The sequence below is a fragment of the Grampus griseus genome (assembly GCF_964374135.1).
Source record: "Grampus griseus genome assembly, chromosome: 5".
Taxonomy (NCBI): Eukaryota; Metazoa; Chordata; class Mammalia; order Artiodactyla; family Delphinidae; genus Grampus; species Grampus griseus.
Genome location: NC_138998.1, coordinates 29,727,810 through 29,748,092, shown reverse-complemented (window position 1 = coordinate 29,748,092; position 20,283 = coordinate 29,727,810). Strand labels below are relative to the sequence as shown.

The 20,283-nt window shown below is 37.5% G+C and overlaps 2 protein-coding genes across 4 annotated transcripts in view; both read left to right on the top strand.

Moving 5' to 3' along the window:
* NCK1 (NCK adaptor protein 1) overlaps window positions 1-18,580 on the top strand; it is a 92,998-nt gene extending 74,418 nt beyond the window's left edge. For 2 of the 3 annotated variants that reach the window (XR_014296740.1, XR_014296741.1), the window contains exons 3-6: window positions 5,170-5,882; window positions 7,918-9,169; window positions 11,740-11,815; window positions 18,560-18,580. Coding sequence is in view for 1 of the 3 variants with exons in the window: in XM_082654311.1 (XP_082510437.1) it covers window positions 5,170-5,882; window positions 7,918-8,112 (908 nt within the window). In the remaining 2 variants the exon portion in view is untranslated. Of the gene's footprint in view, window positions 1-5,169; window positions 5,883-7,917; window positions 9,192-11,739; window positions 11,816-18,559 lie in introns of those variants that run through there. The other variant, XM_082654311.1, reaches the window with a different exon arrangement.
* The window catches only part of IL20RB (interleukin 20 receptor subunit beta), a 30,516-nt gene continuing 28,807 nt past the window's right edge, over window positions 18,575-20,283 (top strand). Inside the window, exon 1 of the mRNA XM_082654312.1 lies at window positions 18,575-18,776. Coding sequence (XP_082510438.1) covers window positions 18,704-18,776 — 73 coding nt within the window. The 5' untranslated portion in view covers window positions 18,575-18,703. The remainder of the gene's footprint in view (window positions 18,777-20,283) is intronic.

The window sequence follows — 20,283 nt, the reverse complement described above, 5'->3', positions numbered from 1 at the left end:
TCTTTTTTAGTGTAAGCTGGTACAGCTATAAATTTCCCTGTGAGCACTGCTTTTGCCATAGCCTATAGGTTTTAGTATGTTGTGTTTTCATTTTCATTTATCTCAATGTATTTTCTAATCTCACCTGTAATTTTTTCTTTGACCTACTAGTGGTTTGGGTGTGTTGATTAATTTCCACATATTTGTAAATTTTCCCATTTTCCTTTCTGTTATTGATTCTGAATTTCATTCCACTGTGGTCAGAGAAGATATTTTATATGATTTCAGTTTTGTGGTCTTTTGTTCTATCCATTATTGAAAGTGAGGTATTGAAATCTCCAACTATATCGTAGAACTGTCAATTTATCCCTTTAATTCTGTTAGTTTTTGCTTTATGTCTTGCCGCTCTGTTGTTAGGTGTGTATATATCTATAATTGTTAAATCTTCTTCATGGATTGACTTGTTATCAACATATAATGTCCTTTGTCTCCTGTAACGATTTTTGTCTTAAAGTCTTTTGTTACCATTTTCATGGAATGTCTTTTTGGATCCTTTCACTTTCAAACCTGTTTGCATCTTTGGATCTGAAGTTAGTGTCTTATAGATAGCATAGTGTTGGATCATATTTTTTTAATTCATTCTGCCAATCTTTACCTTTTAGTCCAACATTTCAAGAAATTACTGGTAGGAAAGGCCCTTTGATACTTTGCTGTTTGTTTTTTCTATATGTCTTATACCTTTTTTCCCCTCAATTCTTTTATTACTACCTTTTATAATTGATTTTTTTTCATATCTTAATTGAAGTATAACTGCTTTACAATGTTGTGTTAGTTTCTGCTGTACAACAAAGTGAATCAGCTGTATGTATACATATATCCTCATATCCCCTCTGTCTTGAGCCTCCCTCCCACCCTCCCTATCCCACCCCTTAGGTCATCACAAAGCATCAAGCTGATCTCCCTCTGCTATGCAGCAGCTTCCCACTAGCCATCCATTTTACATTTGGTCGTGTATATATGTCAGTGCTACTTTCTAACTTTATCCCAGCTTCCACTTCCCCTGCTGTGTCCTCAAGTCCATTCTCTACATCTGCATCTTTATTCCTGCCCTGCCTGCCACTAGGTTCATCAGTACCACTTTTTTTAGATTCCATGTAAGTGCATTAGCATACGGTATTTGTTTTTCTCTTTCTGACTTACTTCACTCTGTATGACAGACAGAGTCCATCCACCTCATTACAAATAACTCAATTTCGTTCCTTTTTATGGCTGAGTAATATTCCATTTGTATATATGAGTGATATCATCTTTATCCATTCATCTGTTGATGGACATTTAGGTTGCTTCCATGTCCTAGCTATGGTAAATAGTGCTGCAATGAACATTGTGGTGCATGTATCTTTTTGAGTTATGGTTTTCTCAGGGTATATGCCCAGTAGTGGTCTGGCTGGGTCATATGGTAGTTCTATTTTTAGTTTTTTAAGGAACCTCCATACTGTTTTCCATAGTGGCTGTATCAATTTACACTCCTACCAACAGTGCAGGAGGATTCCCTTTTCTCCACACCCTCTTCAGCATTTATTGTTTGCAGATTTTTTTGATGATGGCCGTTCTGACCGGTGTGAGGTGATACCCTCATTGTGGTTTTGATTTGCATTTCTCTAGTGATTAGTGATGTTGAGCATCTTTTTGTGTGTTTGTTGGCCATCTGTATGTCGTCTTCGGAGAAATGTCCATTTAGGTCTTCTGCCCATTTTTGGATTGGGTTGTTTTTTTGATATTGAGCTGCATGAGCTGCTTGTATATTTTGGGGATTAATCCTTTCTCAGTTGCTTTGTTTGCATATAATTGATTTTTTTATGATGCACATTTTGTTTTGTTCTCATTTCTTTTTCAGTGTGTTTAGTTTTTTTCTTAGTGATTACCCTGTGGATTACAATTAGCATCTTAACTTTTTAACAATCAAGTTTGAAGTAATGCAAATTTAGCTTCAATAGTATACAAAAGTCTGCTCTTTTATAGTTTTGTCTTTATACATTGTGTGCCCATTAACCTAGATTTGAAATTACCGTTTTATATATTTGCATCTTAAATCATATAAGAATAAAAGAGGACTTACAAGCTAAAAATGTAACTGGTTTTTATATTTACAGTGTAGCCACCTTTACCACTGTTCTTCATATGACTTTAGTGACCTTTCATCTCAGCCTGGAGGACTCTCTTTAGCGTTTTTTGTAGCACAGGTGTAGTGTGACAAACTCCTTCAGTTTTTGTTTACCTTGGGAGTATCTTAACTTCTTCAGTTTTAAAGGACACTTTTGCTGGACATGGAATTCTTTTTTTTTTTTTTTAACTTTATTAGAGTATAATTGCTTTACAATGGTGTGTTGGTTTCTGCTTTATAACAAAGTGAATCAGTTATACATATACATATGTCCCCATATCTCGTCCCTCTTGCGTCTCCATCCCTCCCACCCTCCCTATCCCACCCCTCTAGGTGGTCACAAAGCACCGAACTGATCTCCCTCTGCTATGTGGCTGCTTCCCACTAGCTGTCTGTTTTACGTTTGATAGTGTATATATGGACATGGAATTCTTGATTGATACGTTTTTCTTTCAGCATCAGATTCTACCTTGTCCTTAGGGTTTGTTGTTGCTTCTTATTGTGGTTGTTTTGTTTGCTTGTTTAGTGACTTTTCTAAACTCTTTTTATAAAGTCTGTGTCATTGTGTGATCACACACATCTGTGTTCTTTTGCTTAGTTGTTAGCCAGTGTTTTGAAAGAGTTTTCTTAAACACGTGAAACCAAAAGAAAAGGAAAAAAAAAACCTCTTTCAACACTTAGCCAGGCCATTTGCAACTCTTCCTTAGCCTTTACTTACTGCTTCTTCAGAGCTTGAAGGTCAGCAATAGGTGAAAGCTCAGGGTCTTCTCAGGCCTTTGCTGAACAAGTGCCGGTTCTGGCTATGTGTGTGGCTTTCTTGATTTTCTGGTATACACAGGGGCTTTTCAAAGCCCTTATTACCCCATTTGTGTCCTTACTCAAACTTTTCCTTCCTAGGATTTTTTATCTGTTTCTTATCCTAGTTGTTGTTTCTTCTACCAGTCTGCTGCATCAATTAAATGATTTCAGCAGAAAACATCCTAGCCCTGGGAATGCTCCAAGTCAGGTGAAACCAAGGCAAGTCATTGTGCCGGTCCTTCAGGTAGCTTCCAGATAGGTTGAAACGCACAATTACAATTCTTTGTGAATAAGATCTGTATTGTTCTGTCTGGCATTAGGAGTTCAGTTTGCTATCCTCACAGCCACCACTGATTTGGGATTTAAGAGATATTAGGCAGGCAGCTTAAAATGCTATAGTGCTCTCTTACTACAAAGCAGCAGCTTCTTTATTCCCTAAGCGTAGCTAGTTTTTATAAGTTTTTTACTAGATTCTGGAGTTCCGCAAAAGTTGATTTTGACGGTATTTGCCAGCTCATTGATTACTCTTTTGGAGGGATGGAACCCTAGAGTTCCCTGCTGTGCCAGAAATCCCTGATGTATGAATTTTTCATGATGATGATACATCATTAACCAGAAGGAAGGAAATTGGGAGGGAGGGAGTTAGTTGATTTATTGATCTTGGAGAGGTTATTTTTATTTGGACATGGAGGTTGTATTTGAGGTGCTGATGGTACATTCATTCTGTAGATGTCTAGTGACATTTGGAATTGTAATGCTTGAATTCCAGCTTAGAGCTACAAAGAGACCTTGGAACCTTCTATACAGAAGTTATAGAAAGTGAAAGTGTATGATTTCCTTGAAGCAGAGGCTAAGTCCAAGCATGGCATCTTGGGAAACACGTTCAACAAAGGAATCATTCACTTGTTCTTTCAGCAAACATTCACTTTGTTCCTGCTACTAGTATAGTTACTGCTAAGTGCTGGAGATACAAGGTAATAAGATCCAGCTTACTGCCCCCAGGAAACTCACTCTTATTAGATGGACAAGTAAGCAAGTACAATCCAATTTTATAACAAGGTTTAGAGGAACCCAGACAGAAGAACACAAGAATATTTAAACAGGTCAGTAGGGAAAACAGGAGACTCTCAGGGAAATTAAAGAAGGAGAAAATGTTGTACAGAGTTATCTGTGATCTTGGTTGCTGTATAGAGAGTTTGAAAAGACCGAGGGCTCTAAAAGGGACTAATTTGGCAGTGAAGAGATGACAAATTGAGTAGTTTTGGTGGAGATAGAGAACCAGATTATAAGGCGTTAGGAGTGAGTGAGTGGTGAAAAAGTTGAAGGAAAAAGGGAAGACAGTTTTATAAAGAATGATGTAGTTAAAGAACAATAGCAGAGTTGAAGTAACTTTATTTTGGAATAAAAGCGATCTAAATGTGTTTTTAGACAATAGAAGGGAGTGAGTGGGAGGGGAACAAGGATGGTCAAGAGTCCCAAAAAGAGGCAGGAAAGTTGGTAGGTATTAAGAACCCAGAAGGATCAGAGGTTGGGAACTTGGGAGAAGAAAAAGAGTAAGGGTAATGAGAAAGAATTTTGAGATAGTGAGAAAGTATTTGAGAAATTTTACCTAGGAATGCCTTAGTTTTCAAGTGAGCAGCGGTGAAAATGCCTGACTAAAGTTGCTGTAGCATACATTTGTGATGATAGTACCATTTGGTTATTTTTTTCATTCTTTTAACAAATATATATTAAGCATCTCCTGTGTACTAAGCACTGTATGAGATCCTTGCGATTATATCCATGAACAAAGTCAGCAAAAGTCTCTGCTGCTGTGGATATATTATTTTAAAATAAACATGAGGTAAAATAAATAGAGCAACCTGGGTCTTGGGAACTAAGAAAGCAAATGGGAGGATTACCTAGACTTAACTACAATTTTATATTGCATGTAAAATTGTGATTTAAGTTACTATTTTATTTCTATACAGCAAGTTAATAGAATCTCAGTTAATAAAGTAAGACAAGAAGAATATGGGTTTGCTGGAGCCTTTATAAGTCGTGAGGATGTAAAGAAAGAAAGAGAAAGAGTGAGAGGGAGGGAAAAAGGAAGGAAGGACGGAATTTGTTATCTTAGTTAAAAGGCTTGAAGGAATTACAGAATTGAAGATACTTTCTTAATAATGAATAAATTGGTGTTTTTGATTATCATTATTTTATATTCTCATTACCCTTTTTTATTTAAACAGGCATTGGAAAAGTGAAAAGAAAACCTAGTGTGCCAGATTCTGCATCTCCTGCTGATGATAGCTTTGTTGACCCAGGGGAACGTCTGTATGACCTCAACATGCCTGCTTATGTAAAATTTAACTACATGGCAGAGAGAGAGGATGAATTGTCATTGATAAAAGGGACAAAGGTGATCGTCATGGAGAAATGCAGTGATGGGTGGTGGCGGGGTAGCTACAATGGACATGTTGGATGGTTCCCTTCAAACTATGTGACTGAGGAAGGCGACAGTCCTTTGGGTGACCATGTGGGTTCTTTGTCAGAGAAATTAGCAGCAGTCGTCAGTAACCTAAATACTGGGCAAGTGTTACATGTGGTACAGGCTCTTTACCCATTCAGCTCGTCCAATGATGAAGAACTTAATTTTGAGAAAGGCGATGTAATGGATGTTATTGAAAAACCTGAAAATGACCCTGAGTGGTGGAAATGCAGGAAGATCAATGGAATGGTTGGTCTGGTGCCGAAAAACTATGTTACCATTATGCAGAATAATCCATTAACCTCAGGTTTGGAACCATCGCCTCCACAGTGTGATTACATTAGGCCTTCACTCACTGGAAAGTTTGCTGGCAATCCATGGTATTATGGGAAAGTCACCAGGCACCAAGCAGAAATGGCATTAAATGAAAGAGGGCATGAAGGTGATTTCCTCATTCGTGATAGTGAATCTTCGGTAAGTTGGTTTTCAAAGGTAAATGGAAATAGAACTCTGAGTATTAAAAAAATAAATAGAAGATTAGAGAAGTTAAGTGGCTTCCCTAAAATTAACCAGGTAGTATATTTGTTAAAATATGTAAAGTTTCTTAGTGAAAGTCAGTGTTCTTTCCAAGTGTATTTATTTTTAGTAATATATAGCCCTACCCTGGATTATTTAAAAGCCTTGTCCTAGTACTGTTGGTTTTGCCTTCCTGAAATATTTTCTTTTGCATTAAACTGAAAAATGGAGAAAATTGAACACTGGTTTCTTCACTGAGAGTAAAACAATGCAGTAGACTAAACTGGGAAAACATTTCTTAAATTGCATAATGGATACACTGTCATCCTTACAATAAAGGAAATCCCTGAATTTAAAAAATTGATATTTGGTTTTTTTATAAATTGCTTGTTTGGACGTTGGAATACACTATTACATACCTCAGAAACCCATTTGAACATGCACTCTGTATTTGAAGTGCATTTGCAATAAAAGATAAATTCTGTTCCAATACTAGTAAAACAATAAAACTGTAAAACCATAAAAATTGAATAAGAAAATAGTTTTGTGGGCTCTTTTGGGTACTATCTAGGATTTTAGAATTTGACAATACTCATTTCCCTTAAAAATAGCCTTTATTTTTCCTTGATAAAGGATATCACTACTTTTCCATGAGTAGTATTGGCTTTTTTTGTGTATATGTATTTGTACAAAAGTTAATGTATGATTGTATAGAAGGTTGAAAGAAAGAAAGAAGACCTATCTGTTTGAGTGGTGTGTGTGTGTGTGTTTAAGGGGTGAGGGGTGGGAAAGATGAGAGGGCGAGATTGAAATTAATTGAACTGCCTGATGTGAAGTTCAGGAAATGGGGGCCTGTACATAACCCCTCAGAAGGAGAAGGTGATTTATGATAGGGAAGAGTGGTGGGATTTGTTTTCTGTTAGGTGCCTGACCTGGCCCTACTTTCTAGGACAAGCAGTGGGCAGAAGGATTAGAAGGGAGTGACCCTGGAGTGGGTGGTAAATAACCATAAGATGTTTCCAAGAAACCCACTGCTTGAAACTTTGGCAGTAACTGTATAAGAGGTTGATATAGACTATTCAGAAGAGTGTAAGGTTAAAAAAAAAAAAAACCTAAAACTTGATTGCAAAATACTGTGTATTTTCTTGTGGGTAATTAAGCATAGATATTATCCAAAATATACCATTACTTTTAGTAGTCGAATTTTTAAAGTAGAGGTCTCAAATAGGCATATTTCATTTGACCTGCACAGTGTTTTTAAACATTTGAATTCATTGTCAGTTTTTAAATATTGGGAGATTTAGTATAAGAATTTAGACATCAGATTTCCCTTTTAAAATTGGAAGGCCTATCAATACGGTTGAGCCGTATTCCTACAAGGCAACAATTGGCAGTTAAGTGGCCACCTCCTTTAGATTGGCCATGTACTGTTGTTTCCCCCTATATAGCCACCCTGGCCATTGTTTACATTTCTTTTTTGCCCCTTATAGGCATTTGAGTTTATGATCTCTTATTAGAGTTTAAATTAGTTCTCATTTTTGTGTCCTTCATCTTTGAGATTTCAGAGTATTTACTCTGTAAGACAGCTACTGTTAGCTACTAATTGAAAAGGGGTGGATGTCTTGGATTTTCTCCTATGTTTCTCCAGTAGTTTGAATGGAGAGAAGATAGTTTTTATGCTTCAGATGTTAAACTAAAGGATTTGCCCTGGTGTTAGGTAGAGCATAATAGTTAAGAGACTTAAGAGTCTGGCTGCTTCGATTTGAATCCTGGCTCTTTTGTTAACTAGATGGATGATCTTAGGCAACTCAGCTTCTCTTCAGCCTTGATTTTTTTTTCATCTGTAAAATGGGTTTGTTTTGAGGCATAAAGGAGATAATTCATGTAAATAATTTAGTATTGTGCCTAGTACTTAAAGTGCTCACATTTTAGCTGTTACTAGTTTAATATAAAAATGCTAATAGATGTCTTTCAAAATTTTTTTCTCTTTTAGCCAAATGATTTTTCAGTATCACTAAAAGCACAAGGGAAAAACAAGCATTTTAAAGTCCAACTAAAAGAGACTGTCTACTGCATTGGGCAGCGTAAATTCAGCACCATGGAAGAACTTGTAGAACATTACAAAAAGGCACCAATTTTTACAAGTGAACAAGGAGAAAAATTGTATCTTATCAAGCATTTATCATGATACTGCTGACCAGAAGTGACTGCTATACAGTTGTAATTCGTCATGTGAAGACTGAGAAAATATCAGTCCAGTCATGCTTGATTGGAAATTGCTGTTTCTAACTCTATATGAAAATTGACTATAATACATAAGTATTTTTATTATAACTCAGTTCATACATATATACTACATATGCCAAACATCTGCATAGAGCAATTCCTTATCCTTGGTCTTCTGTTTTATTTTTTTTTTTGCTCTTTTTCTCTTCGCTTCTAATATTAAGGTTTTATATTTTGAAAAAATGATGCAAATCGAAAGTCTTTATATGGAAGAATTTCTTTATTGCCTTTCCTTTATTTCCTTGTAAGGGCACCACCTTAGTTACTTCTGCAATGGTTCTCTTCATATAAAATTATTATATCAATTATATCAATATATGGCATATGCTAAAATAAATTTCTTGGAGAGTTGTTAATCTTTTCTGTGACTAAATAGCAATAATAAATGGAAAATTAGAAATTATTTTCAGGTATTATATTTGTCACAAGCCATTGTAAATATCAAGTATGTTGTGTCTGTCATTATTTTCCAAAATTCGTTTGTTTTCAGTGTAAAGCAAAACATACGGGACATAGGTTAGAAAACATATCTTGTACAATTTAAATTTACAACTGTTGGAAACAAAAATCTGTAAATTCCTAAGTTTTTTTTTGTTTTTTTTGGGTGCTTCTCTCTCATCTGGTTATTCAAGAGAACAAAACAGTCTCTGAGATATTTAGCTTTTCAAACTGTAAATGGATGCTCTAGTGTTATTTTTTTCCCCTAGTGTTATTTTACCAAAGCATCTTATTTTTGAATATGTTATATCTGTGTCAATATGAAAAAAGCTATGGCCAAAGTTTGAAGAAGTAAGAGGCAATGAGATACTTGGTTCTCCCCAACCCCACCAAAAAAAAAAATCAATAATTATCAGGCATAGTATTTCTACTATTCTCATTTTCTTCTTTCAGCTTTGAATTTTATTGACTGGGACACTAAAATTGATGTATACCTGAGGAAAAGATGTGATGTGCTAATGGTAAGGGAAAATTATTTTTAGAATCTTATATTTTCAGATGCTTCTATTAAGTTTTTGTTTATCAAGCAGAAGTTTGGGTGTATGGATGAGAGGCTACTGTAGCGTATTTAATCTATTTCTATACATCACAGAAGAAAACCAGTTATACTTTATGGTCACAGCTTTTCCCCCCACTATAAATTCTGGAGATTTAATTTAAGCAAAGTACTTTCAATATTTTAATAGAAAATACTTACTAAAACCACATAACTTAGTAAATAGTAGAAAGTCATGAGATTTTAAAAAATTTCCCCAATGCTGCCTACGCAAATGAATGTTTCCATTCTTTAATATGTTATGAACAGACATTTAAGACACCAGAATTACTGATTCTAAAATTGAAGTTGTCTAATTCATGAGGTTTTTGACTTTGGTTTTTTTAAATTTGTTTTATTTTAAATGTTTTTTTAATTCTCTAAATCTTCAGATCATTTAAAGACTTACATTGCCACTGGGTGGCAGCCCTGACTTCTCTCACTAAGCAATAGGAGTTAGCAAATATAGACATTGTACAATTTTCTGTCTTCATTACATCTGCTTTTAAATCCTTTTAGTTCATATTTCATTATCTTTCTCAGCCCCCTTTGTTTATGAAGATGATTATTAGTAGCCAAGTTTAATGGAAACAAAAGTCATGTATTCTTACCTTTTTTGCTGTAAAATCACTTGAATATAAATTGAGGAAAATAGTTTTAAAGTAGTTGTAAAATGACTAGGTAGCAAACATCTTCTTAATCTTAAACAAACATTTGATGATGCTTTCTTTTTATTTTCCACCTCTTTGTGGTCCCCACCCCCCAGTCTTCCTTATTTAAAAAATGGATTATTTGTTTAAAAAAAAAGGAGAGGAGCAACTCAATTACTACTTTGTATCACAGACATGAGCTATTTATAGCAAACCCTGCAGAGCTGATGTTAAGGATTTTGAGAAAGTAGCTAGGAATGGAGTAGCACTGGAAGCAGAATGCATATTTCTGTGCCATAATTAGATTTATAATAACTAGGGAATTCCTAGATAGTCCTTGTGTGCCTAATAGCTATTGTGTGCTCCTCCTATTATGTGATGAAACCTCACTGGGAACTACTTAATTTTCTACTTCAACATTTTATCAATTTTTTAAGAGTCTTAAAACCAATCTTTACATCAATGACTGTTTTTTAAAAGCATGAATTAATTTTCTTAAGAACTAGAACCATCTTAGAAAACATCTACATAGCTAGCTAGTAGCAGGACTTGTATTAGAAACCTTATTCCCAGCCTGATACACTCTATATTGTGACACATTGGCTTCTCTGTGCTTGTTTTTAGACAAGGAGGAAAGTCCTGGGAAGAGCAGTATTACAGTAGTTTTCTTCCACCTGTGAGGAGATGCTTAACTATCAATTTAAATATTCATAACACACATAACCCTGCCCAACCCACTTCTACAAATAACTTCTCCAAAATCTTGGAAGAAGGTTTTTCAGAACTTTATATAAACTCAGTAACAAAAAGCTATTGCTGCTGTATCTGTTATTTGGTCATAAGTCCTTAAGTTCAGCTGAATACATATTCACAAACATATATTACACGTCTTTGACTATACACAGTAACACAGGCACCTGGCACTATTAAAGATGGTGTGTCACAGACATATCACTTAAAATCAGAAGGCCTAAGTGCAATCAACTGCCATTGCTGGAAGAATAAAAAGCCTAGCAGATGAGCAACTTGGATTGTTAGAATGATGTTATCCTCATAGATATGTGGATAGATCAGTGGCACATAAGTTATCTCCAGTGTTAATGCTTTAATTCTATCATCTAATCCAGAGATTGCGAGAAGCAGGGCCACTACTGTCTGTGTAGGTACATTGTGAGAATTAGGAAAAGGCACCTCTTCTCTGGGCAAGCCCGGCCACTTTTTTTGCTGTTGAGAAGTCCAAAACTCACCACCACTACCCTTCTCCCATCTTGCAAGGTGCCCTGTTCAGGATACAGCCAATACAGTTCAACCCACAATACTTAAAAAAGTAATGGTTAACATTTTAAAATTGGGAGATTTCACATAAAATCCAGAGTTCTGCTTTCCCCTGAAAAATGAGAAGCTGATAATACTAAATTTGAATTCCCAGAAGGCATCAGATGGTATGGATGCTTCCCTTATTTTTACCAATGCATATGGTTAAAAACAAAATTAAAAGTGTAAAAAAGGCTCTTTCCCAGCCTTTATTCCCCCTTAGTTCAAGTCTCCAAATGTAGTTACTGTTACTCCCTGTTTTTCCTATAACTTGGAGTTATCTGGAAACTTAACCATTTTGCAGAAATGCTTCAAGTGCAATGTCCAAATCAATAAATTAGGAATGTAGCATTTCAGCATGCTTTAACTTTTCCACTTTAATATTTTGCTAGAAGAAAAGGAAATCCTTTGTAATCCTGTATTTATATACATCCTTTAACTGTTTTCAAATGGCTTCACAACTGAGGTTGCTTCTAACTTAAAGTACATTTGATACAGGATAGATGACATCCTCATTTTATGTTTTGAACAGCATCCAGTGAACTTTTTGAAAATGCCATATTACTGCTTCTGGGGAAAACCTGTATTTTATTCTACTGCAAGGCAAGGTAGGAAGCTCCTCTCTTCTGATAAACTGGTTCTATTGGTTTAGCAAGTTTATATGACTCAACTCTGTCATCTTCTAAACTCTTACAGACCAAGCATGCTGTGCATACTCCACACCCTAGTTTTTTGCTGTTGACCTAAAACCAAATGACCAAAGAAATATATTTTTCTTGTTTACCAATGAGGGGTTCTTGTGATTTGAAAGTATACAGTTTGCTGAGACTTGTTTGTTTAATGAGTAGAACATAAACTGGGCTTGGTGAGGTTTTGAAGAGCAGGAGGAGGAGTTTTTGTTATTATTGGCGGTGTTCACGAAGGTAAATGTTTTAAACCACAGTGTCTTTTTGAGGGTATGTTTGTTGGCTGGAGCACTTTCATTATCTCAAATACTTCAGAATTGGCCTGATGCCTACAAAGGATTCACACAAACTTTTAATTTACCAATTGGACTGGCTGATTTTCTAAATGTTTCCACTCAAATTACTTTTTTAAGCTGTTTTTAAAGCTTCAGGGAAAGCTGGTCTCAGTATTTTGAAATAATGTTGCAAATTTTATTTGTAGTATAACTACAAAGAAGACAAAGAGTACTCAATTTCCTCTCCATGTTTTCTTGTACCTCGGTGGAATGATAATGACTCTCGAACAGGAAGACAAGCATAAATAGACAATTAAGAATAGACATCTAAGGTAGTTAAGGTATTTAGTTGCTTTAAATCTCTAGGCTCAGAAGCTATGTAGAACATTTGGAGATAGCTTTCAGGAAATTATGGAGACAGTTGGAGTCCAGAATGAGACTAAAGTGTTGTCTGTTTTAGGTTAAATACCGGAATGGTTATTAAATTTGTTTTTTTTTTTGAGCATTTGTAGAAGAAATTAGTGATCCCTGAATAAGCATGTCTTTTCTTGGAACAAGTAATGCCAAACATTTACTTGTTTTGATATGGTTTCTAGACTGTAGATAAGGGGGATGTTGTAGAAGAAAACAAGTACTGATTTCATCAGCGCATATGCTAATCACTTGGCGTCAAGATGAGAAAAATACTTTTTGAATGGTTATATCTATGTATATGGTTTTGTGTCTTTGTTTTGCTTTTGGAGATACTTGTCCTTCAACCAACCATCCAACCACCTCATGTCAAATGTTTGATTGCGTAGGTGCCAGACTGTTCTAACGTAGCAAAATGATAGTGAAGAAAATGGACAAATTTGTCCAAAAACTGTCCTAAAACTTTCATTTCTAGTGATGTAATGCCTAATGGAGAAGTGCTATGAAGAAAAAACAGAGCAAGATGAGGAGGTCGGAGAGTGAGAGTGGGGTGTTAATTTATATAGGATGGTTGGAGGCCTCATAAAACAGACTGAGCATATTGTGTGCTTCACTTAATAGAATCAGTGATGACTAGGATTAAACCAGTGAATGACTGAAAATACAGCAATCAAAATCATTTGAAAATTATTAAGATCTTCACTATTACAGAGCATTGTTTCTGGTTTTCAAATTTTAGAATTGAATAAAATGGTATTTGTTTTATTTAAACACGGAACTTTTAACTACAAAGGACTATTCTGAATAAGGCTTGATTCTACATCTTAAGAGAAGTTGTTGGGAAATGTCACAGAAAAGAATCAGTTATAACTACAGGAAGGAGGGCAGTTTGACAGACTTAAGGGTTTTAATTCATCACCCCCTAAGGAAAGAATTGAGGTTAAGGGAGGTTAAATTCCTGATGTTCTGCACTGGTGCCAGACAATAAACGAGGCAGGAAATTGAAGAAGAAAATAATGTTCAGAGGAGGTTGAAAAAGGGCTGTAAGAACCCTGAAAACCAGAGCTTGAAAGTGTGTGAAAGTTACATCTGGAGCAGACTCAGTGGAAGCGGGAGTTAGAAAAATCTATGACAAGGAGAATTCCACTGTTTAAATACACTGTGTTCCTTCCAGAAAAAAAATATAATAGTAATAATTTAGACAGTGGGTTACAATTAAATGTCAGATGTGCTAAAACACAGGACAGATATTTAGGAATCTTGGTAAAGGGAAGAGAACTATTTTGTGTTAAGTAGAGGAAGGAAGGGTTATTGCAATTAACTGACCACGTGGTCTGTGCCAGGGCACCAGGACCTACCCTGCATTTGCACAACCCTAAGAGTGAGTGCCTGAAATTTTCCACCCTTGGTGCCTCCCTTGCTTCATTCTAGTCCCAGCCCTATGGGGCTCAGAGGGCTCGGGATTCTCTTCCTTGACCATCAATCTCCTTTTCCTTCCCCACTCTTTACTTTTCCACAAAAACCTTTAACTCCTTGCTTTTCTTTCTGTAATTAAATATTCAAACTGCAAATAGTGTAATAGGAAAAAAAATTCCTATTTCTAGACTGTACTTCTTTATGATAGGAAATAGCTTTGTTCTTCCAGCGGTTCATCTTCAGGCATAGGTGACTGATCATCTTCAACTCTGGAAGGCCATGGAAATTAATCTGAGAAGTGCAGCGGAAATTAATCTGAGAAGTGCAGCAACAGGTTAGAGGACAGTTTGGTTTTGGCATGTTGCATTGACAAAATATCACAACCAGCTGATGAGAAAGTGTAGAAAGAGAAGTTCCTCAAAGCCAGAAGAGAAAGGCAAGATCAGAGTCGGGGATCCAGGCAAGGGTAGGGGCTAGCAAGTGAGGCACAGCCCTTCAGAGGTTCTCACCCAGTGGCATGGCCCATGCAGAGGTGGATCGTCTGAGTTCCTTGTTGATTCATGGACCAGTCCTGAGAGGAACTGCCATTCAAAAGCTTGTGGCAGGCAGGTAGCATTACCCCTCAGTGCCCCTAGAGGTGTGCTGAGCCCAGGTCAGAGACTTTCTGCAGTGGCTTGTGAAGGATTGGCAGGCAGTACTGCCTTGTCAACATGGCAACATGTCATGTCAACATGTCATGACAAGTGACAACATGGCTTGTCACTTGTCAAGTGCTGGGCGGGGGCATCTTGACAGGGACCCATGCCCAGGTTGAGCTATCTTAACACCTCAAGGTTTGGTGAACAACTCTCCTTCCTCCCCCATCACATAACTAAATGAGTCTTGTTCTTTCTCCCATTTTCTGTTTACTTTCCTTTTCCTTTTCATCCTCAGTCTGTTTTCCCCTCAACTTTTCCATCCTTGGGCCTTCCCATGCCATTCTCCCAGTTGGAATGCTTAACTGCAAGCACATCTTTCCTATCCAAATCTAAACGGGTACATCCTTGGAATTCCATATTGAGGATTGTCCGTTCTCTAAAGCCTTTGCTGATCTCCTAGATCACTAACTCTTTTACGTCCCTCAGACACATTGTGAGCCCTCCTTCGATACTAATTGGGAGGTAGTAAGGTGAGTGAAAAGAACTTGGAGTTAGGCAGATCTCTGTTGGAATTCCTGTCTCCATCCCTGACTGGCTCTGGGATCTACAGTAAATAAACTTCAGATGTGTCCTCATCTGAAAAGTTGGGAATCAAATTTTATCAATACCTTGCAAGTCTGTCGTATAATATATGGAAATGTGTATAGAGTGCAGGGATCAAGGAGAGGATGCAGCAAGTGTCCTTGACCTTGATGTAGTTAAAAGACATACAGCGAATACTTATTGTATATTTACTTTGCCAGATTCTGTTCTAAGTGTACCATTTCATATAATCCTCACAACAGCCCTACGAATTAGGTACTATTACAGTTGTCTCCAATTTACAGAGGAGGACATTAAAACATTGTTTAAAAGACTTGGCGAAAAAAACACAGTAAGTGGCAGAGCACCAATACCAACCCAGACAGTCTGGCTCCAGAGTCCATGCTTTTAATGACCACCCTCTAATAGGTGTCACCAACTGGAAGCTTTTTTTGCTGATCCAGGGGCCAAAGTGAAAGATGGGCAGCCCACAAAGGGCCAGCCAGTCAGAGCAAATAAACCCTAATGTATTTATTGTTAATATTATTAATATAACAAATGGTTAATACAGCATTTGTGAAGACCTACTGTGTCCTTGGCACTGTGCTAATGTGCTTTGTCTACATTCTTTAATTCCCACAAATATTATGCAAGACATTGTTTTATAAAAATGACGCTCATAGAGTTGCTTTCTTCCCCTTCACATCAAAAGAGCACTACTTTTCCCATCCAATCCTCAGCCTACAACTATCTAGCTTCTGATCCAAGTTCTCCGCTGAAACTCCTCTTACTGAGATTACAAATGACCTTCTAGGTGATGTAAATCCAGGAGACATTTTTTGATAATTTACTCAGTGACTCTTTTCTGCACCCCCCCTGGTGATCACTCCATCCCTCATCATTTCCAGGACCATAGTTTGTTCCAGGACGACCTCTCTGACCTATTTATTCCCCCTATATCTTCCTATGTCATTTTGCTTGTGCTGGTCCTTTAAATGCAGGTCTTCTCCTGGAGCGTATCCACATGTCTCTTTAATCTACATACTCTCCCTGAATGTTCTCACCCACTTGCTGGTCTCAGCTACCAATGAAATGCTGAATGTAGGGGAAGTGGTGCCATACCCTGACACTCATAAACTGAGACAAAGATCATTTGAATATTGGAGACTGCCCCTGCCCATATGAGCACCTCAAAGTCGAGTGTATCAAACTGAACACATGCAGCCTTTTTCTGTACCATTCCCAACCCTGCCTGCCCTGCTCCCACCCCACCTCCTTAACATTATTTAGGTTGGGATGCTGTCATCCACCTAGTTATTCAAACGAACGTGAAAATCATGTTTGCCTCCTCCTCCGCCAATCCACTCAACATCTAGGAGCTGTCAATTCTACCTCCATCATTTGAATTTAGTCACTTCTCTCTACAGACATGGGAGAACCTAGTGGAAGCCAACATCTCTCAACTGGCTGACCCACATCCCTCCCTTCTGGCCCACCTGCCTCCAGTCTGGCAGCTTCCACGATTTTCTCTACCCTAGTCATAAATTTTTTAAAGCTCAAATACAGGGAATGACAGATTAGATTTGAGCTTTTAACCATCATTGCCTCAGGATAAACTCTGAGCTCCTCAACAAGGCATTCAAAGCTCTCTCTTGAATCCTGTTTTTGTCTACCTTCGAGCCCCATTTCTTGCCACTCCAACCTTGCTCTCCAGTTGCATCAAACTTATCGTGGTTTCCCAAACACGCTATGGCTGGCTGACTGATTTTTTTCAGCATTTAATACTCAGCCCAAAGTCACCTCCAAGAAGTCTTCTCTGAACCCCCAGGCTGGGTTAGGTGTTTCTCTTTAATGCTCCTTTATTCCCTTGTGAATATTTCTGTCACTTCATTTTGAGTATTGATTTGTGACTATTCTCATGTCCATTTTCTCCACTAGGTTTTGGTTGAGGGCAGGAACTATCGAATTCCCAGGATCTAGTACATAATAAAAGCCCTTAGTGAATGTCTGTTGAATGAATAAATAAGTAACTTTCCCAAGGTTATATTGCAAATAAATTCTGACACTGGAACCAAATGTGTTGCACTCTAAAATTCATGTTCTTTCCACTGAGGCGTTTGCACACGTGGAGTGTTTAGAGTCTAAAAAACTGACATTTTAAGGGGCCAAACCCTACCATAAGATTTTCCTTCCAATTTAAAAAATTTAAATAAAGTTTTCAATAATACATTCACATGGTTCAGTAATCAAACAATATAAAAAGATAACAGCACCCACAATAATTGAAAGCAGGGTCTTGAGATATTAGTACATCTGTGTTCAGTGCAGCATTATACTCACAATAGCTAAAACGTGGAAGCAAATCAAGTGTCCATCAATGGATGAATGGATAAGCAAAATGTATATGGACTATTTTTCAGCCTTAAAAAGGAAGGGAATTCTGCCATATACTACAAAATGGGCAAAACTTGAGGACATTATGCTAAGTGAAATAAGTAAGTCACAGAAAGACAAGTACTGCATGATTCTACTTATATGAGGTACTTAGAGTAGTCAAAATCATAAAGAGAAGTATAATGGTGGTTTCCAGGAGAGGGGAGAAGGCGGAGTTATTGTTTAATGGATATAGAGTTTCAGTTTTACAAAATGAAAAGAGTTACATGGACCGATGGTGGTAATGGTTGTACAACAATTTGGATGTATTTGATACCACTGAACTGTATACTTAAAAATGGTTAAGATGGTAAATTTATGTGTATTTTACCACAATAAAAACAATTTTTTAAAATCCCCAAACAAACAAAAGGTAGTGGAAAGAGTCTCGTTCCCATTTTTCTCCTCTGTCTTCCCGATTCCCACTCCCTTTGCCCCAAGGTAAACAATCTTGGTAGTTTTCTCTATCTCCTTCCGGGTTTTCTTTTTGCAGATGCAAGCACATATGAAGCTATATATTCTTCACCTCCTGACTCTATAAAAGATATTTAGAAAAAAATTTTTAAACTTCTCTACTTTTTTTGAAGTGGAGATGTAGAAAAACAGCTAATCAGTACCTAGCTTGCATGAACTCACCGGAGAGAGAGTTGGAAGAGAACAGCTATTTGATAAGAAGTTCAGATAATCTTGCCTGCTACTGCCAGGGGTGTCTCTGGAGACGACCAGGGTCCCCCAGAGCAGAGCCTATGATCCAGGTATCTCCCCCATGCAGATTCTTAAGCTTCCCAGTTATCTTTTCTCTGGAACTCTCCTAGGCCACACCCCCTGATGCAACATCTGGGTTTGGGCAGAAAGGAGGGTGCTGCCCAGCCCGCCTCTTCTGAGGTGTCTGGGCTGGCTCCTCTTTCCAGAACAATTCAGGCTTTACAGCGACTCAGACTCAGCTCCAACTTCTGCGTTCCGAAGCAAGGATGGCTGATACGGAAAGAATGCTTCATTCTGGAAGGAAACAATGTTCCAGGTCAAACTGAGCCTGCCAAACAGAGACCCTCACAATGGTTCTAGAAGAAATCGAGACAAGTCTTATCATGTGGTTTTCCTACGCCTTGATTCCTTGTTTGCTCGTGGGTAAGTATGAATCAGAATACCGCTTACAGTCTGGGACTCAAATATAGGTTAGGAAGGTGAAAAATACTTTCCCAGGGTTTGAGGTTGCAATATATGCATAGAACATCTTATGTCTGTTTTTGAAAAGGTTTCTCACCTCCTAATCCTCCATCCCCACAGAGAAAAGACCTGCATTCTGTTTAGAAATCTCTCAGTGTCCACAGAACAATCTAGGAAGATAAAGCATCAGAAAAATAGTTTAAAGGTTAGCAGAGATCCATGCATTTTGTTATTTATCTTATTATTTAGTTTTAAAAGCCAAAACATAGTTATTATCTCAGTCTTTCTGTGTGTGCCTCAGAGATGTTCACTGTAAGGACAGGTTTAAGTAAAGATTCTAACAAAATACATGTGAATAGAAAGACATAATTTGCAACCTTAATATTGGGTACAAGATTTATGAAAATTGGAATTCTCTCCTGGTCACTTCAGAAAAGGTAGCAGTCAGGTACTCCATACCATCTTAAAAAGTATTTGGTTTGGGGCATTTTGCCTGCCAGTAAGATTACATAATTATCTCTGCTCCATTCTGGCTGCTTGCACCTACATGTTATTGTTCTGAAATCGCAGCTTTCACTTTTGATGTTTCTTCCTGTCAACTAACATTTAAAAGAAATTTCTAATTTGAATACACCAAGGTCCTAGGCACTTTGCAGTGTCTGTGGGTGTCTTGAGTACTTTCTTTTTTTTAACACTGAGAACTAATTATTCTAGTTAGTTTAAATCAGGTAACAAATCGGTGCCGAGGTGATTAGCAAATGTTTAGAGCTGACTTAAACATCAAATATATGCCTGTGTAGCTCAAAACCCTTCACAACTGTATGTCTCAGCACATGATGAGCAAATTTGCTGTTTGTTTCATGACACACCATATTTAGACCCCAATCCTATTTCTCACTACTCCTTGAAAACAAGTATGGGCCACAGGCGGCTGCTGTCTTCACAGCTGGCGCATCACCCACCCCCCCCATTTCCTCCTCCTGGTCTTTATTGTAGTTCTTTCCCTCAGAAGCTCCCTCTCCAGTCCTTACCCCATCCCAAACCCGTCCTCCCATCATCATTCCAGATGGGTCCCTGCTCCTGCAGACCCTTCCCAGACCTCTCTCCTTTGATCCTTGACCCCATGTACTCTGTTTCAGTGGGTTGTTTCTGTTTCCTGCACTGGCCTGAAGGCAGGGCCTAGGCATCTTTCCTGGCGTCCCCACAGCCCCTAGCATAGGCTCAGCATGTTAGCTGATTGGTTAGTTACTTGATTCATTGATTAGTTGGTGGCACAAACAAGTTGCTAGGAAAACGCTCCTCCACTAAGCTAAAGGGAGAAGACGGGGTGGCCAAATGAGAAGGGGAAAGGCCAGCATATTTTTCCTGATTTTTTTTTAATTGAGGTATAACTGACATATGACATTATATTAGTTTCAGATGTACAACATAATGATTTGATATTTGTATGTACTGTGAAGTGGTCACT